Source organism: Mustelus asterias, unplaced genomic scaffold (assembly GCF_964213995.1).
Source record: "Mustelus asterias unplaced genomic scaffold, sMusAst1.hap1.1 HAP1_SCAFFOLD_1495, whole genome shotgun sequence".
Taxonomy (NCBI): domain Eukaryota; kingdom Metazoa; phylum Chordata; class Chondrichthyes; order Carcharhiniformes; family Triakidae; genus Mustelus; species Mustelus asterias.
Window position 1 is genome coordinate 1 of NW_027591440.1, and position 26,758 is coordinate 26,758.

At 53.7% G+C, this 26,758-nt stretch overlaps 1 protein-coding gene and 1 long non-coding RNA gene across 2 annotated transcripts; one reads left to right on the forward strand and one right to left on the reverse strand.

Moving 5' to 3' along the window:
* Positions 1-5,712: 5,712 nt before the first annotated feature.
* LOC144488365 (uncharacterized) lies at positions 5,713-13,722 on the reverse strand. The gene is made up of 3 exons (XR_013496564.1): positions 13,453-13,722; positions 11,289-11,333; positions 5,713-7,248 (listed from the first exon to the last, which is right to left on the reverse strand). It is a non-coding gene; the product is annotated as an uncharacterized LOC144488365 (long non-coding RNA).
* A 2,189-nt stretch (positions 13,723-15,911) lies between these two features.
* Positions 15,912-18,668, forward strand: LOC144488368 (syncollin-like). The gene has a single exon (XM_078206429.1). The coding sequence runs from the start codon at positions 17,734-17,736 to the stop codon at positions 18,136-18,138; it is 405 nt and encodes a 134-aa protein (XP_078062555.1). The 5' UTR covers positions 15,912-17,733; the 3' UTR covers positions 18,139-18,668.
* Positions 18,669-26,758: the final 8,090 nt, after the last annotated feature.

Here is a 26,758-nt window from a genome sequence, read left to right on the forward strand (position 1 = left end):
ACTGTTGGAGGGTCAGTGCTGAGGGAGCGCCGCACTGTGGAAGGGTCAGTGCTGAGGGAGCGCCGCACTGTGGGAGGGTCAGTGCTGAGGGAGCGCCGCACTGTGGAAGGGTCAGTGCTGAGGGAGCGCCGCACTGTGGGAGGGTCAGTGCTGAGGGAGCGCCGCACTGTGGGTCAGTGCTGAGGGAGCGCCGCACTGTGGGAGGGTCAGTGCTGAGAGAGCGCCGCACTGTCGGAGGGTCAGTGCTGAGAGAGCGCCGCACTGTCGGAGGGTCAGTGCTGAGGCAGCGCCGCACTGTCGGAGGGTCAGTGCTCATGGAGTACCGCACTGTGGGCGGGTCAGTGCTGAGGGAGCGCCGCACCGTCGGAGGGTCAGTGCTGAGAGAGCGTCGCACTGTCGGAGGGTCAGTGCTGAGGGAGCACCGCACTGACGGTCAGTGCTGAGAGAGCGCCGTACTGTGGGAGGGTCAGTGCTGAGGGAGCACCGCACTGTCGGAGGGTCAGTGCTGAGAGAGCGCCGCACTGTGGGAGGGTCAGTGCTGAGGGAGCACCGCACTGTGGGAGGGTCAGTGCTGAGAGAGCGCCGCACTGTGGGAAGGTCAGTGCTGAGGGAGCACCGCACTGTCGGAGGGTCAGTGCTGAGAGAGCGCCGTACTATGGGAGGGTCAGTGCTGAGGGAGCGCTGCACTGTGGGAGGGTCAGTGCTGAGGGAGCACCGCACTGTCGGAGGGTCAGTGCTGAGGGAGCGCCGCACTGTGGGGGGGTCAGTGCTGAGGGAGCACCGCACTGTAGGAGGGTCAGTGCTGAGAGAGCGCCGCACTGTGGGTCAGTGCTGAGGGAGCACCGCACTGTCGGAGGGTCAGTGCTGAGAGAGCGCCGTACTGTGGGAGGGTCAGTGCTGAGGGAGCGCTGCACTGTCGAAGGATCAGTGCTGTGGGAGCGCTGCACTGTGGGAGGGTCAGTGCTGAGGGAGCGCCACACTGTGGGAGGGTCAGTGCTGAGGGAGCGCCGCACTGTGGGAGGGTCAGTGCTGAGGGAGCGCCGCACTGTGGGAGGGTCAGTGCTGAGGGAGCGCCGCACTGTGGGAGGGTCAGTGCTGAGGGAGCGCCGCACTGTGGGAGGGTCAGTGCTGAGGGAGCGCCGCACTGTGGGAGGGTCAGTGCTGAGGGTGCGCCGCACTGTGGGAGGGTCAGTGCTGAGGGAGCGCCGCACTGTGGGAGGGTCAGTGCTGAGGGAGCGCCGCACTGTGGGAGGGTCAGTGCTGAAGGAGCGCCGCACTGTGGGAGGGTCAGTGCTGAGCGAGCGCCGCACTGTGGGAGGGTCAGTGCTGAGGGAGCACCGCACTGTGGGAGGGTCAGTGCTGAGGGAGCGCCGCACTGTGGGAGGGTCAGTGCTGAGGGAGCGCCGCACTGTGGGAGGGTCAGTGCTGAGGGAGCACCGCACTGTGGGAGGGTCAGTGCTGAGGGAGCGCCGCACTGTGGGAGGGTCAGTGCTGAGGGAGCACCATGTGGGAGGGGCACTGTGAGGGCGCCGCCAGTGGGTCAGTGCTGAGGGAGCACCGCACTGTCGGAGGGTCAGTGCTGAGGGAGCGCCGCACTGTGGGAGGGTCAGTGCTGAGGGAGCACCGCACTGTCGGAGGGTCATTGCTGAGAGAGTGCCATCAGCATGGCCAGTTAAAATTTTTCTGCCGATGTCTATGGAATGGGATTTGACCCACAACCCCTGACTGGGGGACAAGAGCACTCTGGACCACACAGAGTGAATACAGATGACGATTAACTGATCTCACCTCTGTTTTCTGTTGACGTGTGAGCTCCATGCAGCGAAGTCAATGTTTGTTTTAACCCTGACATTTTCAGTGAGGTTAGGTTGAAGCTCTGATAGCCAATCTCGTCGCTGATACTTGGGAGGTCACCAGAGTTCAAGCCCCCTCTGTGTTCGCACTGTGGACATCGAGGTTAAACACAGATCAGGACAGATACAGAGTAAAGCTCCCTCGACACTGTCCCCATCAAACACTCCCAGGACAGGGACAGCACGGGGTTAGATACAGAGTAAAGCTCCCTCGACACTGTCCCCATCAAACACTCCCAGGACAGGTACATCACAGGGTTAGATACAGAGTAAAGGCCCCTCTACACTGTCCCCATCAAACACTCCCAGGACAGGTACAGCATGGGGTTAGATACAGAGTAAAGCTCCCTCCACACTGTCCCCATCAAACACTCCCAGGACAGGTACAGCATGGGGTTAGATACAGAGTAAAGCTCCCTCCACACTGTCCCCATCAAACACTCCCAGGACAGGTACAGCACGGGGTTAGATACAGGGTAAAGCTCCCTCTACACTGTCCCCATCAAATAATCCCAGACAAGTACAGCATGGGGTTATATCCAGAGTAAGTGTAATAACTGGAAATGACGAAATGGCTGAGGCATTGAACAGGTATTTTGTGTCGGTCTTCACAGTGGAAGACACAAATAACATGCCAAAAATTGATCACAGGGAGGCTATGGCAGGTGAGAACCGAGAAACTATCATTATCACGAAGGAGGTAGTGTTGCGCAAGTTAATGGGGCTAAAGGTAGACAAGTCTCCTGGTCCTGATGGAATGCATCCCAGGGTACTAAAAGAGATGGCGGGGGAAATAGCAAATGCACTAGTGCTAATTTACCAAAATTCGCTGGACTCTGGGGTGGTTCCCGCAGATTGGAAAACAGCAAATGTGACACCAGTGTTTAAAAAAGGAGGTAGACAAAAGGTGGGTAACTATAGGCCGGTTAGTTTAACTTCTGTAGTAGGGAAAATGCTTGAATCGATCATCAAGGAAGAAATAGCGAGACATCTGGATATAAATTGTCCCATTGGCAAGACGCAGCATGGGTTCATGAAGAGACGGTCATGTTTGACTAATTTGGTGGAATTCTTTGAGAACATTACATGTGCAGTGGACAGTGGGGAACCTGTGGATGTGGTGTATCTGGATTTCCAGAAGGCTTTCGACAAGGTGCTGCATCAAAGACTGCTACATAAGATAAAGGTGCACGGTGTTACAGGTAATGTATTAGCATGGATAGAGCATTAGTTAACTAACAGAAAGCAAAGAGTGGGGGTAAATGGGTGTTTTTCTGGTTGGTGATCAGTGACTAGTGGTGTGCCTCAGGGATCAGTGTTGGGAACGCAATTGTTTACGATTTACAGAGATGATCTGGAGTTGGGGACCAAGTGTAGTGCGTCAAAATTCGCAGATGACACTAAGATGAGTGGCAGAGCAAAATGTGCAGAGGACGCTGAAAGTCTGCAAAGGGATATAGATAGTCTAAGTGAGTGGGCGAGGGTCTGGCAGTTGGAGTACAATGTTGGTAAATGTGAGGCCATCCATTTTGGTAGGAATAACAACAAAATGGACTATTATTTAAATGGTAAAAAATTGCAGCCTGCTGCTGTGCAGAGGGACCTGGGTGTCCTTGTGCAGGAATCTCAAGGAGTTGGTTTGCAGGTGCAGCAGATAATTAAGAAGGCAAACGGAATTTTGTCCTTCATTGCTAGAGGGATGGAGTTTAAAAACAGCGAGGTTATGTTGCAGCTGTATAAGGTGCTGGTGAGGCCGCACCTGGAGTACTGCGTACAGTTTTGGTCTCCTTACTTGAGAAAGGATATACTGGCACTGGAGAGGGTGCAGAGGAGATTCACTAGGTTGATTCCGGAGTTGAGAGGGTTGGCTTCTGAGGAGAGACCGAGTAGACTGAGGCTATATTCATTGGAATTTAGAAGAATGAGGGGAGATCTTATAGAAACATATAAGATTATGAAGGGAATAGATAAGAAAGAAGCAGGGAAGTTGTTTCCACTGGCAGGTGAAACTAGAACTCGGGGGCATGGCCTCAAAATAAGGAGGAGCAGATTTAGGACTGAGTTGAGGAGGAACTTCTTCACACAAAGAGTTGTGAATCTGTGGAATTCCCTGCCCAGTGAAGCAGTTGAGGGTAACTCATTGATTGTTTTTAAGGTAAGGATAGATAAATTTTTGAACAGTAAAGGAATTAAGGGTTATGGTGAGCGGGCGGGTAAGCGGAGCTGAGTCCACAAAAAGATCAGCCATGATCTTATTGAATGGCGGAGCAGGCTCGAGGGGCCAGATGGCCTACTCCTAGTTCTTATGTTCTTAAAGGTCTCTCCACACTGTCCCCATCAAACATTCGCAGGACAGGTATAGCATGGGGTTAGATACAGAGTAAAGCTCCCTCTACACTGTCCCCATCAAACGCTCCCAGGACAGGTACAGCACGGGGTTAGATACAGAGTAAAGCTCCCTCTACACTGTCCCCATCAAACACTCCCAGGACAGGTACAGCACGGGGTTAGATACAGAGTAAAGCTCCCGCTACACTGTCCCCATCAAACACCCCCAGGACAGGTACAGCACGGGGTTAGATACAGAGTAAAGCTCCCTCTACACTGTCCCCATCAAACACTCCCAGGACAGGTACAGCACGGGGTTAGATACAGAGTAAAGCTCCCGCTACACTGTCCCCATCAAACACTCCCAGGACAGGTACAGCACGGGGTTAGATACAGAGTAAAGTTCCCTCTACACTGTCCCTAAAAACACTCCCAGGACAGGTACAGCACAGGGATAGATACAGAGTAAAGCTCCCTCTACACTGTCCCCATCAAACACTCCCAGGACATGTACAGCACAGGGTTAGATACAGAGTAGACATCTTCCTGCACTGAACACACCAAACACCCCTAAGGCATAGTTTGCACCTCTGCATAACACTTGGAATACTGTGCACAATTCTGGTCTCTATTTTACAAAGAATATAAAAGCATCCGAGAATGTGTGAAAAAGATTTACAAGGATGTACAAAGAACAAGAAAGAAAATTACAGCACAGGAACAGGCCCTTCGGCCCTCCAAGCCTGCACCGACCATGCTGCCTGACTGAACTAAAACCCCCTACCCTTCCGGGGACCGTATCCCTCTATTCCCGTCTCATTCATGTATTTGTCAAGACGCCCCTTAAAAGTCACCATAGTATCTGCTTCCACTGCCTCCCCCGGCAACGAGTTCCAGGCACCCACCACTCTGTAAAAAAATCTGCCTCGTACATCTCTTTTAACACTTGTCCCTCGCAAATACTCAGGACGGGGATGTAGTAACTTTCAGGAAAGACACGGGCTCTTTTCTGTAGAAAAGCAAAGGCTGGGGTGGGTCGGGGGAGAACATGATCATGGTCTTTAACATGATGAGGGGGGTTTCAATAGGGTGTGTGATCGAGAGCACGCGCAAGACAGTGTCTGGGTGGGGGGGTGGGGGGGCTGGATAAACAGAGGGTGCAAGGAATAGAAGGATATGAGGAATGGGGAGGAGATGCAGTGGGGGTCGGAGCAGGCGGGTGTGGGGATAGAGACACCAACACAGAGCAAAGGAGCTGGATGGCTTGGTCCTGCAAGCCTGACATAATATTGCTGACTCGGAACACCAACTGGGTCCCAACCCCCTCCCCGTATTCTTGTTGCTGTAATGTGCGTAGTGGATGATTTGGTTATCATGAGATTATCTCTCTCTCTCTCGCTCCTGTGGCTAATTCGAGTGCATCCCTTCGGTTGCAATATCAGCAGCAGAGATTCAGTAAGAAAGACAGATGTTTGGAATATTAATCTCACACTTACGATGAAAATCATTCAACAATAATTTCAACACAACATCACTTGCAGAAACAATTTTTAATTTATATTGAAACATCACTTTGTGAATTTTAATCTCCAATAATTAGAAGGTGTTAGTGACAGAGTCTCAGATACCGTCGCCCCATCAAACACTCCCAGGACAGGTACAGCACGGGGTTAGATACAGAGTAAAGCTCTCTCTACACTGTCCCCATCAAACACTCCCAGGACAGGTACAGCACGGGGTTAGATACAGAGTAAAGCTCCCTCTACACTGTCCCCATCAAACACTCCCAGGACAGGTACTGCACGGGGTTAGATAGAGAGTAAAGCTCCCTCTACACTGTCCACATCAAACACTCCCAGGACAGGCACAGCACGGGGTTAGATACAGAGTAAAGCTCCCTCTACACTGTCCCCATCAAACACTTCCAGGACAGGTACAGCACGGGGTTAGATACAGAGTAAAGCTCCCTCTCCACTGTCCTCCATCAAACACTCCCAGGACAGGTACAGCACGTGGTTAGATACAGAGTAAAGCTCCCTCTACACTGTCCCCATCAAACACTCCCAGGACAGGTACAGCACGGCGTTAGATACAGAGTAAAGCTCCCTCTACACTGTCCCCACCAACCCACCCCTATTCCTGGGTTTCCCTCAGAGCAATGCCCTGTTATCCTGCTCGGACAGGAATTTCACAGACAGGGAGCTTAACATAAGCTGTCCCCAAGCACAGAATCTGCAGCCAGCTGTCCACCTGTGGAGGTCTCACTGCCCGGCTCAATTAAGCTGAACAGCAGTGAAGTTCAGTACGGTTAACCCTGCAACTCCGCTCCCTCCCGCCACCAACTCTTACCAACCAGCTGCCACCGTGCACGCCACAAAATAATCCCCTTTTCCCAGCCTGCACCAGGGTCAAGGCCGAACAGCCTCACTCATGATTGTTGAGGTGGAGTCGGAAGTTACTGCCCCTCCCGCCACCCTCCTGCCGCCACCCCGTCACTTCCACACAAACAGATTTCATGGCGGTTGAAGATCCTGCATCATCAACTACCTCCTCCACACCCTCTGGTATCCGGACTCCGCAGCCAGCTATTCGCCCTCAGTAGGCATCGTGTCACCACCTACCGAGCAGTGGAATGGTTAATTACCCCCCCCCCCCACCCCCATCCATTCCAGGAAGGAGTTGGGGGGGGGGGGGGCGGCAGGAGCTGCCCTGGGTCCCGGCTGAGAGAGCCGATCCGTTGCAGTTGAGGAGAACATGTCCTTTTGCCCGGGGGCTGGCAATCTGTCACACTGGGGTCGGGTGGTGGTACGGGTCGGGCTCGAGATGGGGGTAAACAAGTTCAGGAATACAGCTCAGCCTTCGAGTGACGGGAGAATCCCCCTCGTGTACACGGCAGGTGTGTTCCAGGGTCGCTGCCGACTCCTCCTCCGCGAGGCCTCCCCTCGGACAGGTTGCGGGCTGTGCGATCGGACCCTCCAGCGCTCCTGGGGGCACAGCACCAGGTTTCCCTCCGCTTCCGAGCGCAGGCTCCCGGCATTATCGCTCCATCAGGCCGGGCTCGTCAAGGCTGCGGGGGGGGGCAGAGGAGATCAGCAGAGGTTACAGCTCACAACACCTTCCTTCCCAAAATCCAATCCCACACGCATTCCACCAGCCTGTCAGCCCCCTGCCTCCCCACCCCTCCCTATCTCTGTAACCTCCTCCAGCCCCGACAACCCTCCCTATCTCTGTAACCTCCTCCAGCCCCGACAACCCTCCCTATCTCTGTAACCTCCTCCAGCCCCTACAACCCTCCCTATCTCTGTAACCTCCTCCAGCCCCTACAACCCTCCCTATCTCTGTAACCTCCTCCAGCCGCTACAACCCTCCCTATCTCTGTCACCTCCTCCAGCCCCTACAACCCTCCCTATCTCTGTCACCTCCTCCAGCCCCTACAACCCTCCCTATCTCTGTCACCTCCTCCAGCCCATACAACCCTCCCTATCTCTGTAACCTCCTCGAGCGACTACAACCCTATTTCAGTAACCTCCTCCAGCCCCGACAACCCTCCCTATCTCTGTAACCTCCTCCAGCCCCGACAACCCTCCCTATCTCTGTAACCTCCTCCAGCCCCGACAACCCTCCCTATCTCTGTAACCTCCTCCAGCCCCTACAACCCCCCCTATCTCTGTAACCTCCTCCAGCCCCTACAACCCTCCCTATCTCTGTAACCTCCTCCAGCCGCTACAACCCTCCCTATCTCTGTCACCTCCTCCAGCCCCTACAACCCTCCCTATCTCTGTAACCTCCCAAGCCCCTACAACCCTCCCTATCTCTGTAACCTCCTCCAGCCCCTTCAACCCTCCCTATCTCAGTAACTTCCTCCAGCCCCTATAATCCTATCTGTGTAATCTCCCCCAGCCCCTACAACCCTATCTCTGTAACCTCCTCCAGCCCCTTCAACCCTCCCTATCTCAGTAACCTCCTCCAGCCCCTACAACCCACCCTATCTCTGTAACCTCCTCCAGCCCCTACAACCCTCCCTATCTCTGTAACCTCCTCCAGCCCCGATAACCCTCCCTATCTCTGTAACCTCCTCCAGCCCCTACAACCCTCCCTATCTCTGTAACCTCCTCCAGCCCCTACAACCCTCCCTATCTCTGTAACCTCCTCCAGCCCCTACAACCCTCACTATCTCTGTAACCTCCTCCAGCCCCTACAACCCTCCCTACCTCTGTAACCTCCTACAACCCTCCACGATCTCTGCGCTCCTCCAATTCCGGCCTCTCGAGCAGCCTCTGATTCCCATCGTTCCACCATTGGCAGCCGTGCCTTCAGCTGCCTGGGGGGCCCTGAGCTTTAGAATTCTCTCCCTGAACCTCTCTGCTTCTCTCTGTCATCTCCATCTCTCTCCTCCTTTAAGACTCTACTTATAAACCAACCTCTTTGACCGAGGTTTTGGTCGCCTGTCCCTGATATCACCTCAGGGTCAAATTGTGGGTGCGCCCTCAGCACTGACCCTCCCACAGTGCGGCGCTCCCTCAGCACTGACCTCCAACAGTGCAGCGCTCTCTCAGCACTGACCCTCCCACAGTGCGGCGCTCCCTCAGCCCTGACCCTCCCACAGTGCGGCGCTCCCTCAGCCCTGACCCTCCCACAGTGCGGCGCACCATCAGCCCTGACCCTCCCACAGTGCGGCACACCCTCAGCCCTGACCCTCCCACAGTGCGGCGCTCCCTCAGCACTGACCTCCAACAGTCCAGCGCTCCCTCAGCACTGACCCTCCGACAGTGCGGTGCACCATCTACACTGACCCTCCCACAGTGCGGCGCTCCCTCAGCGCTGACCCTCCCACAGTGCAGCGCTCCCTCAGCGCTGACCCTCCCACAGTGCGGCGCTCCCTCAGCACTGACCCTCAGATAGTGAGCCTCCAACAGTGCGGTGCTCCATCAGCACTGACACTCCCACAGTGCGGCGCTCTCTCAGCACTGATCCTCTGACAGTGCAGCACCCCTCAGCGCTGACCCTCCCACAGTGCGGCGCTCCCTCAGCGCTGACCCTCCCACAGTGCGGCGCTCCCTCAGCGCTGACCCTCCCACAGTGCGGCGCCCTCTCAGCACTGACCCTCCGACAGTGCAGCACTCCCTCAGCGCTGACCCTCCCAGTGCGGCGCTCCCTCAGCACTGACCCTCCCACAGTGTGGCGCCCTCTCAGCACTGACCCTCCGACAGTGCAGCACTCCCTCAGCACTGACCCTCCCACAGTGCGCGCTCCCTCAGCACTGACTCTCCCACAGTGCGGCGCTCCCTCAGCACTGACCCTCCCACAGTGCGGCACTCCCTCAGCACTGACCCTCCCACAGTGCGGCGCTCCCTCAGCACTGACCCTCCCACAGTGCGGCGCTCCCTCAGCACTGACCCTCCCACAGTGCGGCGCTCCCTCAGCACTGATCCTCCCACAGTGCGGCGCTCCCTCAGCACTGACGCTCACAGTGCGGTGCTCCCTCAGTGGGACTGAACCCACAGCCCCACTGACTCTCAGGCAGGTGAGTGGCTGAGATGTAGCTGAAAGCTGGGTAATTTGCAGAATATTAATTTGAATGGTCACATTGCGATGTGTTATTGGCTCTCACACACACACACACACACACAGACCCGTGCGCACATGCTGTTTTCCCCTGCTTTATCGGAGAAGGGTTTATTCTCCACAGGATAAACAAGGTCAAAGACCGGACAAACAACTCTGCGAATTTGCAACCTGGTCCCACTTCACTCAAGGTCCTCACACCAGCAGCTGCATCTACTCTCACTGTGATCTCAGTCTGCCCCTCGTCCCCACGTGCTGCTCACTAACATTCGGCCCCTCTCTCCAGCCTGTTACAATGCAACAGGAGGAGGCCATTCAGCCCCTCTTGAAATGGGGAATGTGGGGAGGGGAGGGGGCACAGTTTCAGAATGAGGGAGTCTCCCATTGAAGACGGAGATGAGGAGGAATTTCTTCTCTCAGAGGGAGGTCAGTCTGTGGAATTCCCCCCCGCCCCCCCAGACAGCAGTGGGGGCTGCGGCTCATTGAATATATTCAAGGGTGAGTTAGACAGACTTCTGATCGACGGGGGGGGGGGGGGGGGGGTGGAGGTGTTGAAGATTATCGGGGCAAGGGGGACAGGTGGAAAAGTGGAGTTGAGGCCACAACCAGGTCAGATTATAGAAAGGATATTATTAAACTAGAAAAGTGCAAAAAAGATTTACTAGAAAGCTACCGGGACTTGATGGATTGAGTTATAAGGAGAGGCTGCATAGACTGGGACTTTTTTCTCTGGAGTGTAGGAGGCCGAGGGGTGATCTTATAGAGGTCTATAAAATAACGAGGGGCACAGATCAGCGAGATAGTCAATATCTTTTCCCAAAGGTAGTGGGGTCTAAAACTAGAGGGCATAGGTTTAAGGTGAGAGGGGAGAGATACAAAAGTGTCCAGAGGGGCAATTTTTTCACACAGAGGGTGGTGAGTGTCTGGAACATGTTGCCAGAGGTAGTAGTAGAGGCGGGTACAATTTTGTCTTTTAAAAAGCATTTAGACAGTTACATGGGTACAGAGGGATATGGGCCAAATGCGGTCAATTGGGATTAGCTTAGGGGTTTAAAAAAAAAGGCGGCGTGGACAAGTTGGGCCGAAGGGCCTGTTTCCATGCTGTAAACCTCTATTACCCGAGACATGATTTTATAGAATGGGGGAGCAGGATCAATGGGCCGAATGGCCTCCTCCTGCTCCCAATCCATACGATGAACTCAAGGTGATTGCGCACCGCAGAACATTCCCTCTCCCGGAATATCAGGACTACATTATTTTTCGCTCCATCCTTTCCATTCTCCTCTCCAGCTTGTTTCCCGCGTGACCTCCCTGTCCCTTCTCCTGCAGCCACTCCCAGCTTCTCAATTCCTCTTTCCACTCTGCACCTCTCTCTCTTGTTGGACGCGAGCCGAAAGGAGAGTGGCAGAGCACGAAGAAAAGGGGACATGTCCTCTCTCTGTCCGACCCCAAAAATCACTCTCAGAGAGAGAGAGCCAAAACGATGATGACACAGGGAGTCAAGACGCGAGTTATCACACCGATACTGAAACGTGGTCTTACCTTCCCAGGATGTACAGGAGGCGCCCTGGTTCCTCCTCGGAGACTCTGGGAAGTAGGAGAGAATTCCGTCAGCACTCGAGCGTTGCGAATAGTGAATGCGGTGGACACAAATGTTCACACTAGCTCAGAATGTCCCACTCCTGGTTAACTTTCTACCGCAGCCTTGTTTCAATGGGTCACAGCTGTGCCACTGAGCTGTGTCCTTCCCTGGAGGGTCAGTGCCATGGGAGCGTCACGCTGTGGAAGGGTCAGTGCCGAGGGAGCACTGCGCTGTGGGAGGGTGAGTGCTGAGTGAGCACCGCACTGTGGGAGGGTCAGTGCCATGGGAGCGTCGCGCTGTGGGAGGGTCAGTGCCGAGGGAGCGCCGCACTGTGGGAGGGTCAGTGCTGAGGGAGCGCCGCACTGTGGGAGGGTCAGTGCTGAGGGAGCGCTGTGCTGTCAGAGGATCAGTGTTGAGGGAACGCCTCATCGCACGTGGGTCAGTGCCGAGGGAGCATCGCGCTGCATGGAAGCATCTGCATACAAACAGTCACAAAGACTGTCTGAATGAGGACCAGTCACAGCCGAGTTCTAGGGCCAAATGCACTTCTGAAAAGCACAATTCCAGTGAGACAAAAGCCTGAGTCAAATGTGCCAGTCCGAGAAAACTATGGAGGTTTGGTAATATTGACATCGCAGCGATTCCTTAAGGCTTCATACCTCGCAGCCACAGCCACAGTACAGGGCATTGGTGAGGCCGCAGCTGGAATACTGTGTGCAGTATTGGTCCCCTTATATGAGGAAGGATATATTGGCATTGGAGGGAGTGCAGAGAAGGTTCACCAGGTTGATACCGGAGATGAGGGGTTTGGATTATGAGGAGAGGCTGAGGAGATTGGGTTTGTACTCGTTGGAGTTTAGAAGGATGAGGGGGGATCTTATGGAGACTTATAAGATAATGCGGGGGCTGGATAGGGTGGAGGCGGAGAGATTCTTTCCACTTAGTAAGGAAGTTAAAACTAGAGGACACAGCCTCAAAATAAAGGGGGGTCGGTTTAAGACAGAGTTGAGGAGGAACTTCTTCTCCCAGAGGGTGGTGAATCTCTGGAATTCTCTGCCCACTGAGGTGGTGGAGGCTACCTCGCTGAATATGTTTAAAGCGCGATGGATGGATTCCTGATCGGTAAGGGAATTAAGGGTTATGGGGATCAGGCGGGTAAGTGGTACTGATCCACGTCAGATCAGCCATGATCTTATTGAATGGCGGGGCAGGCTCGAGGGGCTAGATGGCCTACTCCTGCTCCTATTTCTTATGTTCTTATGTTCTTCTTATGATTCCCTTGGGTTCACTGTGATTCCATATGGCCCTGTATCTGGCAGTTCCAGTGTTTCCCTATGGGTCACTGGCAGTCCCAGTGATTTCCTCAGGTTCACAGTGATTCCTTATCATAGAAGAAGCCCTACAGTGCAGAAAGAGGCCATTTGGCCCATCGAGTCTGCACCGACCACAATCCCACCCCGGCCCTACCCCCTTATCCCTACATATTTACCCGCTAATCCCTCTAACCTACACATCGCAGGACACTAAGGGGCAATTTTAGCATGGCCAATCAACCTAACCCGCACATCTTTGGACTGTGGGAGGAAACCGGAGCACCCGGAGGAAACCCACGCAGACAAGAGGAGAATATGCAAACTTCACACAGACAGTGACCCAAGCCAGGAATCGAACCCAGGTCTGTGGAGCTGTGAAGCAGCAGTGCTAACCACTGTGCTACCGTGCCGCCCCATTATGGCCCATCATCTGACCGCCAGTGATTCCTTATGGCCCACCAACTGGCAGTGCCACTGATTCCCAATGGCCCACCATCAGGCAGTGCCAGTGATTCCCAATGACCAACCATCTGGCAGTGCCAGTGATTCCTAATGGCCCACTATCTGGCAGTGTCAGTGATTCCCAATGGCCCACCATCTGGCAGTGCCGGTGATTCCCAATGTCTCATTATCTGGCAGTGCCAGTGATTCCCAATAGCCCACCATCAGGCAGTGCCAGTGATTACCAATGGCCCACCATCTGGCAGTGCCAGTGATTCCCAATGGCCCACTATCTGGCAGTGCCAGTGATTCCCAATGGCCCACTATCTGGCAGCCCCTGTTCCCGGATGTTGCCTTGGGAGCCTCTCACCTGGTAATGGCGGCTCCTCTCGCTCCGCCTCCGACGCCGTCCTCGGCCGCCGCCGCCGGCCCCCAGCGCCGCTGTGCGTGGTGGCCGCCCCGGTCCTGGTAGAAGTCGCAAAGGAAGACCCAGACGCTTACCGTCTCCAGCCAGAAGGCGACGAAGAGGAACCAGACGGCCGACAGTAACAGCAGCTCGCATACCATAATGGCGGCCGTCGTCTTCGGGGGGCCCCGTTCCTTGACCCAAGGCTAGAGCGCCTGCGCCGCGCCCGTCGCTGATCGCCGGCTTTGCACCTGCGCACTAGCGCCGGGAGCAGCGGCTGGTGCGGGGAGGACGGTTAACTGCGTCTGCGCAGTGACGGGCCGCGGCAAGGCTGCCCTGCAGTGCCCCAGCCTTTCGCGCATGGGCAGTCACTGCACGGGGCTGCCCTGAACGCATGCGCAGTATAAGTGGTGACCTCATCGCCTTTTGATCTGGGATGGCACGCATGCGCAATAGGTGATGGGGCACATGTCCTTGGGAGGGGAATGATTGACAATGGTGCCTGGTACGGTGTGTAAAGGTGCCACACAAGTGCCAGGCAATGACCATCTCCAACCAGAGAGTATCTAACCATCTCCCCTTGACGTTCAATGGCATGATGTGGAGTTGCCGGCGTTGGACTGGGGTAAACACAGTAAGAAGTCTCACAACACCAGGTTAAAATCCAACAACCTGGTGTTGTGCGACTTCTTACTGTGCTCTGGTAGCCACAGTATTCATATGGCTGGGTCCAGTTCAGTTTCTGGTCAATGGTAACTCCCAGGATGTTGATAGTGGGGGGGATTCAGCGATGGGAATGCCATTAAATACAGTAAGAAGTCTCACAACACCAGGTTGTTGGACTTTAACCTGGTGTTGTGAGACTTCTTACTGTGTTTACCCCAGTCCAACGCCGGCATCTCCACATCATGGCTACCAGAGCAGGTCAGAGGCCGGGAATCCTGCGGAGAGTAACTCACCTCCTGACTCCCCCCAAAGCCTGTCCACCATCTACAAGGCGCAAGTCAGGAGTGTGATGGAATACTCTCCCACTCGCCTGGATGGATGCGGCTCCGACATCTCTCACCATCCAGGACAAAGCAGTCATAGAGGTATACAGCACAAAAAACTAACCATTTGGCCCATCGCATCTGTGCCAGTCAAAGATAAGTAACTACTAATCCCATTTCTCAGCATTGTATGCCTTAGCATCGCAAGTGCACATCTAAATCCTTCTTAAATACTATGAGGGTCTCTGCCTCCACCACCCTTTCAGGCAGTGAGTTCCAGATTCCCACCACCCTCTGTATGAAAACATTTTTCCTCACATCCCCTCTAAACCTATCCTTACTTTAAATCTATGCCTCCTGGTCATAGAAACCCTACAGAGCAGAAGGAGGCCATTCGGCCCATCGAGTCTGCACCGACCACAATCCCACCCAGGCCCTATCCCCACATATTTACCCGCTAATCCCTCTAACCTACGCATCTCAGAACTCGAAGGGGCAATTTTTAACCTGGCCAATCAACCTAACCCGCACATCTTTGGACTGTGGGAGGAAACCGGAGCACCCGGAGGAAACCCACGCAGACACGAGGAGAATGTGCAAACTCCACACAGACAGTGACCCGAGCCGGGAATCGAACCCGGGACCCTGGGGCTGTGAAGCAGCAGTGCTAACCACTGCGCTACCGTGCCGACCGTGGTCATTGATCCCTCCACCAAGGGGAAAGGTTTCTTCCTGTCCACTCGATTTATGTCCCTCATAATTTTATACATGTGCCCACTCGGTCCCCTCTGCTCGATGGAAAACAACTCCAGTCGTTCCAAGAAAAATGCAAAACACTGCAGATGCTGGAATCTGAAACAAAAACAGAAAAATGCTGGAAAATCTCAGCAGGTCTGACAGCACCTGTGGAGAGAGAATAGAGCCAATGTTTCGAGTCTAGATGATCCTTCATCAGAGCTGCTCTACTCTCCACAGATGCTGTCAGACCTGCTGGGATTTTCCAGCATTTTTCCCAGTCTATCTCTCCACATAACTAAAATTCTCCAGTCCCTGCAACATCCTGGTAAATCTCATCCCAACCCTTTCCAGTGCTATCACATCCCTCCTATAATCCTCATTACAGGAAGGATGTGGAAAAGATTGAAAGGGTGCAGAGGAGATTTACAAGGATGTTGCCTGGATTGAGTGGCATGCCTTATGAGGATAGGCTGAGGGAGCTCGATCTTTTCTCCTCAGAGAGACGTAGGATGAGAGGAGACCTAATAGAGCTGTATAAGATGTTGAGAGGCATAGATCGGGTGGACTCTCAGAGGCTTTTTCCCAGGGTGGAAATGGCTGCTACGAGAGGACACAGGTTTAAGGTGCTGGGGGGTAGGTACGGGGGAAATGTTAGGGGGAAGTTTTTCACACAGAGGGTGGTGGGCGAGTGGAATCGGCTGCCGTCAGTGGTGGTGGAGGCAAACTCAATAGGGTCTTTTAAGAGACTCCTGGATGAGTACATGGGACTTACTAGGATGGAGGGCTATAGGTAGGCCTAAAAGGTAGGGATGTGTTCGGCACAACTTGTGGGGCCGAAGGGCCTGTTTTGTGCTGTAGTTTTCTATGTTTCTATAATGTGGTTTCTAGAACCTCATACAACATTAGCTGTGGCCTAACCGATGTCTTATATCGTTCCAACATAACTTCACTGCTCTTCAACTTTATGCCTTGGCTAATAAAGGCCAAGGATCCCATTGAACCCCCGCTCTAACCACCACCTTCAACATTCACTCCCTCCACCACTGACGCACAGCGGCAGCAGTGTGTACCGTCTACAAGATCATAGAAATCATATAAAACCCTACAGTACAGAAAGAGGCCATTCGGCCCATCGAGTCTGCACCGACCACAATCCCACCCAGACCCTACCCCCATATCCCTACATATATTTACCCACTAATCCCTCTAACCTACACATCTCAGGACACTCAGGGCAATTTTTAGCATGGCCAATCAACCTAACCCGCACATCTTTGGACTGTGGGAGGAAACCGGAGCACCCGGAGGAAACCCACGCAGACACGAGGAGAATGTGCAAACTCCACACAGACAGTGACCCGAGCCGGGAATCGAACCCAGGACCCTGGAGCTGTGAAGCAGCAGTGCTAACCACTGTGCTACCGTGCCGCCCTAAGATGCACTGCAGTGACTCGCCAAGGCTCCTTCAACAGCACCACCCAAACCCGCCACTTCTACATGTCACCATCAAACACTCCCAGGACAGGTACAGCCTGAAGTTAGATACCGAGTGAAGCTCCCCCTACACTGTCCCCATCAAACACTCCCAGGACAGGTACAGCACGGGGTTAGATACAGAGTAAAGCTCCCTCTACTCTGTCCCCATCAAACACTCCCAGGACAGGTACAGCACGGGGTTAGATACAGAGTAAAGCTCCCTCTACTCTGTCCCCATCAAACACTCCCAGGACAGGTACAGCACGGGGTTAGATACAGAGTAAAGCTCCCACTACACTGTCCCCATCAAACACTCCCGGGACAGGTACAGCACGGGGTTAGATACAGAGTAAAGCTCCCTCTACACTGTCCCCATCAAACACTTCCAGGACAGGTACAGCTCGGGGTTAGATACAGAGTAAAGCTCCCACTACACTGTCCCCATCAAACACTCCCGGGACAGGTACAGCACGGGGTTAGATACAGAGTAAAGCTCCCTCTACACTGTCCCCATCAAACACTCCCAGGACAGGGACAGCACGGGGTTAGATACAGAGTAAAGCTCCCTCTACACTGTCCCCATCAAACACTCCCAGGACAGGTACAGCACGGGGTTAGATACAGAGTAAAGCTCCCACTACACTGTCCCCCATCAAACACCCCCAGCACTGGTACAGCACGGGGTTAGATACAGAGTAAAGCTCCCTCTACACTGTCCCCATCAAACACTCCCAGGACAGGTACACCACGGGGTTAGATACAAAGTAAAGCTCGCTGTTTCTGTGTGGGAGCCGGGCTATGTGGTTACAGCTGGTATTTTGATGGCCTTGGAAGCTGTTTCTTATCTCTGTCCATTAAGGCAGGGGCAGCTGGTGGTTTCCCGGCTGTGGATTGGTGAAGAGGGCGGGTCCTCAGCTAGCCGGGCAGCGGCATCAATCACTGGCCGTTGGTTAAGTTGGCGGTGGGTGCGACAAGGCTCCGATATATAAGCGGGAAGGATTCCGAAGCTGCCTCAACCGTCCTCTCCGCACAAGCCTGAGGAATGGGAGGATCCCGGGCATTGGCGGCCCTCTTGTCGGCCCTGCTGGTGTCGGGTGTCCTGTCCCTGTGCCCGGAGCCCAGCGTGCTGCGGGATGTCAATGGCGTGAGGGTGTGCGCCCGCCTCTTCGAGGACAGCGATGTGCTCTACGACCGCTGCTGTGGCGGTGGCTACATGGACATCGTGGGCCCTGCCGACGTGCCCTCCATCGAACGCTTCTGGAACGACCGCACCTCCTCGCTGGTGGTGGGACCTCGCTGCGAGCTTACCGTCTGGAACAAGCTCAATAAGCGGGGGTATCGCCGCAAGTTCCGTACGGGCATCCAGTACCGCCTGGAGGAAGTGGGCAAGGGGCTCTTTGGCGACTGGGATAACTCCATCACTTCGTACTACTGCAAGTGTAACTAAAGAGGCAGCCCAGAGGCCTTGCTACCCCACCCTCACCTTTACCGCTCGCATCGATCATCATGGCCTGTACTCAACTGGACACCAACTCATGCCGCACCCGGAAGTGACACGGTTCCCCGGTTTCTCCATCCTCAACGCCGATTCTCTCTCCAACCCCACCCCAGGCAGAACCTCACTGGGAATAGTCGATCCGTCTTTGTTACCCTTACCCCGTCCCTGAGCAACGCGCCATCCCTGATGCCAGCCCTCCTTCCCCACCCCCCCCCAACCCAACCCTCCCATCCACCCAGGGGTCCGACCCACGGAGAGACACCATGTTCCCACCAAATGATTGGAGCCCACCTCCATGAGTTGTTTGTTCCATAAACGGTTCCCTCACCCGCCCCCTCCCATCCACCCGCCCCCTCCCACCCACTCGCCCCCTCCCACCCACCACAGTTAGCTCCGCCGGTGCGATTGCGATCTCGTTCCCCCCCCCGGACGGGGATTTGAAAGATTTGGACCCATCGCTCTCCCCATCTCGCTGTAAACCCGACAAAGGCTTTGAATAAAAGATGCTTCTGCTCCAGCTGCTCCTGCGTGTTGTGTAATTGTGTGTTGTCCGCCAGTGTGGAATTTGGAAAGCTGGTGACCCTCCACCTGATGTCCCTCCTCCCCTTCTGTGGCTTTCTGAGGCCCAGGCTGACGGTTGGCAGACCTACCCGGAGTGTTCTGGAGGTGGCCGTTCAGAGTGAGGTGGGCGATTCAGCTCCTGATTCACACTGACCCTGTGGCCCCGTACCATGAGGGGAGAACACTAACAGGAGGAGGCCATTCAGCCCCTCTCGAGCCTGTTACACAGGAACAGAAGGAGGCCATTCAGCCCTTCTAGAACCTGTTACACATAAACCGGCGGAGGCCATTCAACCCCTCTTGAACCTGTTACACAGGAACAGGAGGAGGCCTTTTCAGTCCCCCTTAAGCCCGTTACACAGGAATGAGAAAAGGCCATTCAGCCCCCATCTCGAGCCTGTTACACAGGAACAGGAAGAGGCCTTTTCAGTCCCTCTCAAGCCTGTTATTCAGGAAGAGGAAGAGGCCCATTCAGCTGCCATTTCAAGCCTGTTGCACAGGAACAGGAGGAGGTCCATTCAACCCCCATCTAGAGCCTGTGACACACGAACAGGAGGAGGCCATTCAGCCCCCCCTATTACACAGGAAAAGGTGGAGGTCATTCAGCCCCTCAAGAGCCTGTTAAACAGGAATTGGAGGAGGCCCATTCAGCCCCTCTTGAGCCGGGTTACACAGGAACAGGAGGCGGCCATTCAGTCCTTCTCGAGCCTGTTACACAGGAACAGGAGGAGGCCATTCAGCCCCTCTTGAGACTGTTATACAGGAACAGGAAGAGGCCATTCAGCCCCTCTTGAGACTGTTATACAGGAACAGGAAGAGGCCATTCAGCCCCTCTCCTCGAGCCTGTTACACAGGAACAGGAGGAGGCTGTTCAGCCCCCATCAGAGCCTGTTACACATAAACCGGCGGAGGCCATTCAACCCCTCTTGAACCTGTTACACAGGAACAGGAGGAGGCCTTTTCAGTCCCCCTTAAGCCCGTTACACAGGAATGAGAAAAGGCCATTCAGCCCCCATCTCGAGCCTGTTACACAGGAACAGGAAGAGGCCTTTTCAGTCCCTCTCAAGCCTGTTATTCAGGAAGAGGAAGAGGCCCATTCAGCTGCCATTTCAATCCTGTTGCACAGGAACAGGAAGGGGACATTCAGCCCCTCTCAAGCCTGTTACACAGCAGCAGGAGGAGGCCATTCAGCCCCCATCTAGAGCCTGTTACACACGAACAGGAGGAGGCCATTCAGCCCCCCTATTACATAGGAAAAGGTGGAGGTCATTCAGCCCCTCTCGAGCCTGTTACACAGGAATTGGAGGAGGCGCTTCAGCAACGTCTAGTGGTTAAATCAAAATAACTCTCTGAGACTCTGTAAAAGCAACAAGTAACACCTTATTTATCTAACTAACAGTGAACAGGTTAACTATATTAACAAACCGATTAAACATTTTTCTACTGGAATGCTGTTTAGACAATTACAATTCCCACTTATTAACACAAAAAAACAGAATTCTTAGTCACTCTCAAAATATAACCAGGTTTGTCCTCTTCCAGAATCTTCTGACTTCTTTATCTTCTGTTGGTACCTTTACAATTGAGATGAGGCTTTCTTTTGAGACATAAATGTGTCCGTCACACTGGCAGAAACGGTTACAGTTTAGAAGGATGAGGGGGGATCTTATGGAGACTTATAAGATAATGCGGGGGCTGGATAGGGTGGAGGCGGAGAGATTCTTTCCACTTAGGAAGGAAGTTAAAACTAGAGGACACAGCCTCAAAATAAAGGGGGGTCGGTTTAAGACAGAGTTGAGGAGGAACTTCTTCTCCCAGAGGGTGGTGAATCTCTGGAATTCTCTGTCCACTGAGGTGGTGGAGGCTACCTCGCTGAATATGTTTAAAGCGCGGATGGATGGATTCCTGAGCGGTAAGGGAATTAAGGGTTATGGGGATCAGGCGGGTAAGTGGTACTGATCCACGTCAGATCAGCCATGATCTTATTGAATGGCGGGGCAGGCTCGAGGGGCTAGATGGCCTACTCCTGCTCCTATTTCTTATGTTCTTATGTTCTTATGTTACTGGCTGTGTCTCTCTCTCTCTCTCTGTCTCAAGCTGTGAGCTGAGGCAGACACAGTTGCTGTCTGGCCGTCTGGAGCTGGGAGCTGTGCTCCGAGACCCCTGCTGACACATCAAAATCCCCACAATAGGCACTGATTTACAGGTTACCCAAAACATCAAATTCAAATCTGATAGGCTGCTGTTATTCAAATGCCGAGTTGAAACTGATTGGTTCAAATTCAAAAACAAACCTGTTGTCTTGGCAACAGCACTGCCTGGCCTCGCGATACAATGGCGGGGGGGCAATTACCCGGCAAGTCCTTCGGGAGAATCGCGTGTCGGCCATTTTGTGGGATTCACGCAGCCGCAGTCGGGACAGCGCTGGGAACCGGTGGGAAGAGAGGTAAGTGATTTGAATCTTTTTTTAATGTATTTTAAATCTATTTTGCATGTGATTATCGGGCCCGGCATGGAACCTGCCGGGCCTGATTGAATCTCCCACCCCGCCAGGAGTACTTCATTCTGGCGGAGTTTAGAGTAGCTCCCCACGTTTGGGGAACTAGTGGGAGACCCCGCCGGAGTGAAAGGGGGGGGGGGCAGTCGGGGCTCCCCAGGGTGTTGGACGGTGGGGCGGGGTGGTGCCCCCTGGGCATGGGCACCCTGGCAGTGCCAGCCTGTGACCCCTGGGTTTTTAATGAGATTCACGACTGGGACCTCTGCAGTGCACAGAGTGCGGAGATCCAGGTGAGAAGCTGAACTGACAAAACAGTCGGGATTTAGAACAGTTTTCCCGCCAATTGAGCACCTTTGGGAGAATCGCCCCCCAATGTTTCACTCTGTAGAAGCTTCTTTTATTATTTTACAAACACTAACTTCACAACAACAGGAACAGGAGGAGGCCATTCAGCCCCTCTCGAGCCTGTTACACAGGAACAGGAGGAGGCCCATTCAGCTCTTTTCGAGCCTGTTACACAGGAACAGGAGGAGGCCCATTCAGCCCCTCTCGAGCCTGTTACACAGGAACAGGAGGAGGCTATTCAGCCCCTTTCGAGCCTGTTACACAGGAACAGGAGGAGGCCATTCAGCCCCTTTCGAGCCTGTTACACAGGAACAGGAGGAGGCCATTCAGCCCCTTTCGAGCCTGTTACACAGGAACAGGAGGAGGCCATTCAGCCCCTTTCGAGCCTGTTACACAGGAACAGGAGGAGGCCCATTCAGCCCCTCTCGAGCCTGTTACACAGGAACAGGAGGAGGCTATTCAGCCCCTTTCGAGCCTGTTACACAGGAACAGGAGGAGGCCTATTCAGCCCCTCTCGAGCCGGTTACACAGGAACAGGAGGAGGCCATTCAGCCCCTCTCGAGCCGGTTACACAGGAACAGGAGGAGGCCCATTCAGCCCCTCTCGAGCCTGTTACACAGGAACAGGAGGAGGCCTATTCAGCCCCTCTCGAGCCGGTTACACAGGAACAGGAGGAGGCCATTCAGCCCCTCTCGAGCCGGTTACACAGGAACCAGAGGAGGCCCACTCCACTCCCTCCACCACCGATGCACAGCGGCAGCAGTTTGTACCGTCTACAAGATGCACTGCAGCGACTCGCCAAGGCTCCTTCGACAGCGCTGCCCAAACCCGCCACCTCTACCCCCTAGAAGGACAAGAGCAGCAGATGCCATGGGGAACACCCACCGCCTGCAAGTTCCCCCCAAATACCATTCCGACTTGGAAATATATTGGTCGTTTCTTCACTGTGACTGAGTCAAAATCCTGGAACTCCCTCCCTAACAGCGCTGTGGGTGTACCTACACCACACGGCACTGCAGCGGGTTCAAGATGGCGGCTCATCCACCACCCTCCAAGGGGGCAATTAGGGACGGGGGATAAATGCTGGGCCCGGCCAGCGACATTCTCATCTTGTCAATAAATTGAAAAAGAATCTCCCGCCACCAGCTGAAGGAGCCTCGCATCCTGCTGACCAATATAGTGACCGCCCCCCGCTCCCCCCCCCAATCCCCAACAGGACTCAATCCTCCAGTTGTGGCGTTGGCGTGTTACTGTTCGCTCAGCGAGTCTGGGTTGTGACACATATGTTGCTGTCTGGAGCAATGGATGGTGACAGTCGAGGCTTCAACCTGGATCTCCAGGGCTCTCTCCCACTCCCACTGCCCGCCCTTGACATGTGTGTTGGACTGATTCGCAGGTTGGCACCTTCCTTGGCCATCCGAGGTCTGGGGAGGCCCCTCAGAGGCAGGGGCGCTACCCGCTACGCCGCAAGACCACCCACACTTCCCCCAAACTCTACTTGCATCGCCTCATGTTTTCACAAGAGTGATCCCGGGAATGAAAAGCTTGATGTACGAGAAGCTTCTGAGGACTCTGGGTTTGTACTCGATGTAGCCTAGAAAGATGAGTGGGGATTCCATTGAAACTTACAGAATAGTGAAAGGCCTGGATAGGGTGGATGTGGAGAAGATGTTTCCATTAGTAGGAGAGGCTAGGATCTGATGGTAAAGGAGCAACCCTTTAGAACCGAGATGAGGAATCTTTAGGTGTCCAGATCACCTGTCCTCGTCCCCCCATGCCGACACTATAGTTAAGAAAGCCCCACCAACACCTCTACTTTCTTCGAAGACTAAGGAAATTTGGCATTTCCACTACAACTCTCACCAACTTTTACAGATGCACCATAGAAAGCATTCTTTCTGGCTGTATCACAGCTCGGTCTGGCTCCTGCTCTGCCCAAGACCGCAAGAAACCACAAAGGGTCATGAATGTAGCCCAGTCCATCACTCAAACCAGCCTCCCATCCATTGACTCTATCTACACCTCCCGTTGCCTCGGGAAAAGCAGCCAGCATAATTAAGGACCCCCACGCACCCCCGGACATTCTCTCTTCCACCTTCTTCCTTCGGGAAAAAGATACAAAAGTCTGAGGTCACGTACCAACCGACTCAAGAACAGCTTCTTCCCTGCTGCTGTCAGACTTTTGGATGGACCCACCTCACATTAAGTTAATCTTTCTCCACACCCCAGCTATTACTGTAACATTACATTCTGCACCCTCTTCTTTCCTCCTCTATGAACGGTATGCTTTGTCTGTATAGCACGCAAGTAACAATATTTTTCAATGTATAACAAACGTGACAATAACAAATCAAATCAAATCAAAGAATTTCTTCAGCCAGAGGGTGGTGAATCTGTGAAATTCATTGCCACAGAGGGCTGTGGAGGCCAGGTCATTGAGTGTCTTTAAGACAGAGATAGATAGGCTCTTGATTGGTAAGGGGATCAAACGTTACGGGGAAAAGACAGGAGAATGGGGCTGAGAAACTTATCAACTGTAATTGAGTGGCAGAACAGACTCGATGGGCTGAATGGCCTAATTCTGCTCCTATATCTTATGGTCTTATATCCCCTTTCAAACCGATCTATCATTCTTATTGGCCTTTACAGCGAGGGGGCTGGAGTGCAGGAAGGAAGAGATCTTGCTACCATCGTACAGGGATTTGGAGAGACCATATCAGGAATGACTATGTACAGTTTTGGTCTCCCCGTTTTAAGGAAGGATAGACTCACATTCGGAGGCCAGTACAGCGAAGGTTCACTGGATTGGTGCGACCGTACCTGGAGTATTGTACACAGTTTTGGTCCCCTTATTTGAGGAAAGATGTGGGGTTGGAGGCAGTTCAGAGGAGGTTCACTGGATTGATTCCAGAGATGAGGGGTTTGTCGTATGAAGAGAGATTGAACAGTTTAGGCTGATACTCTGGAATGTAGAAGAATGAGGGGAGATCAAATTGAGGTCTACAAGATGATAAAAGGTATGGATAAAGTAGACGTGGAGCGGATGCTTCCTCTTGTGGGGCGTTCTCGGACGAGAGCTCATAGCCTTAAGGTAAGGGGTAGTAAATTTAAAACAGAGAGAAACTAGTTCTCCCAAAGGGTTGTGAATCTGTGGAATTCGCTGCCCCAAAGTGCGGTGGACGCTGGGACAGTGAGTAAATTTAAGGAGGAGTGAGACGGATTTTTAATTGGTGATGGGGTTGAAGGGTTATTGGGGAGAAGACAGGAGAATGGGGATGAGGATCATATCAGCCATGATCGAATGGCGGAGCGGACTCGATGGGCCGAATGGCCTCATTCTGCTCCTATACCTTCTGAACTTATGAAGCGATGAACTATTAAGGAGGGAGGGAAGGTTCTCCTACAATGAGAAGTTGAGCAAATTGGGCCACCATTGGCCAGAGCTTCGAAGAACGAGAGACAACCTCATCGAAACGTCCCGATTCTGAAGGGGTTCGGAAGGGTGGGCTCCGAGAGATTGTCTCTGCTGGCGGGCAGGAAGAGGGGAATCCGTAACACGCTGGGGAGGGGGCACTGTCTCAGGATAAGGCTGGGGGGGGTGGAGGGGGTTGGGACTGAGATGCGGGGAAATTTCTTAGCTCAAAGGGTTGTGAATCTTTGGCATTCTTGACCCCCAGAGGGGTTGGGGATGCTTCGTCATTGAATACGTTGGTTGCTGGGATTCTGACGGTTGTTTTAGTTCCTACGGGAGACAGGGAACGGGCGCTAGATTGTTGGCCAGACTTCAAGATGTCAGGGACCAATAACCATTGCAGCAGATAAAGCTGCAGATTCAAGAATAAAGTCGCCAAGAAACCCCAGGTTTTGAACAAGCTAATAAACTTTACTATACAAGTTCAATAAGATGAAGCAATTTATAATATATATCTTTTTAACGAGGCACATGGCAATTAATGGACAAGCTGTGGTCGCAAACAACACACTAGAGAGTAAATGACAGATGCAACCAAGACAGAGTCCATGGATTTCTCAAGAACCCACCCACATGTTAGCCCCACTCTCTGCGCCCACCAATCTCACTGGAGCCTTTCTTTCTCACGAGAGCTTCCCCCCTTTAAAGATCCTACTTTGGAATCCGTCCCAGCCGTCGCTCGTGCCCGGACGGCCGGAACAGGGGCCCACCTCGGAGGGTGCCATTCCCGCCTTCCGAGAACTCTTCTCCCTGGGGTTCCCGCTTAACCTCGAGACACCAGCTGACAGGTACACTTTGGGTGTGTGGCCATGCCAAGTTGGAGCAGCACTGTGCCAAAGGGGTACCCTTGCCTTTGCAACTCCTTCTTTAACTTAACTGGGGCTAACTTCCATCCCTGCCTCTGTGGTACTTCCCAGGCTGCGTCCCCCAAACTGCAGCAGACTTGTTCAGTGACACTTGAACTGATCTGATGACCTATCAAAGCACTCCCAGAGGATTCAGTCCTTATCGGCAGGCAAGAACCGACCTGCTCAACCTTTTCCTCGAAAGACAAAACCCCCTTCATCCCAGGAATCGGCCCAGTGAATGTGGTTCCTGATCCTCCCGCCAATGGGAACAGTTTCTCCCTCTCTACTCTGTCCCGGACCCCAATCCCCCCCCATATGATTTTGAACCCCTCGATCAAATCTCCTCTCAACCTTCTCTTCTCCCAAGGAGAACATTCCCAACTTCTCCCAGCCTATCCACGGAGCTGAAGTCCCCTGCATCCCTGGAACCATTCTCTTCAATCCTTTCTGCACTCTCTCTTTCTCTCTCTCTCTCTTTTTCTCCCTTTCTCTGTCCCTCTCTGTCTGTCTTTCCCTCTGTCTGCCTTGCTCTGCCTCTCTCTCTCTGCCTCTCTCTCTTTGCCTCTCTCTCTCTGCCTCTCTTTTTTGCTGTTTCTCTTGCTCTCTGTCTCTCTCTCTCGCCCTGTCTCTCTCTCTCCCTCTCTCGCCCTGTCTCTCTCTCTCTCCCTCTCTCGCCCTGTGTCTCTCTCTCCCTCTCTCGCCCTGTGTCTCTCTCTCCCTCTCTCGCCCTGTGTCTCTCTCTCCCTCTCTCGCCCTGTGTCTCTCTCTCCCTCTCTCGCCCTGTGTCTCTCTCTCCCTCTCTCGCCCTGTGTCTCTCTCTCCCTCTCTCGCCCTGTGTCTCTCTCT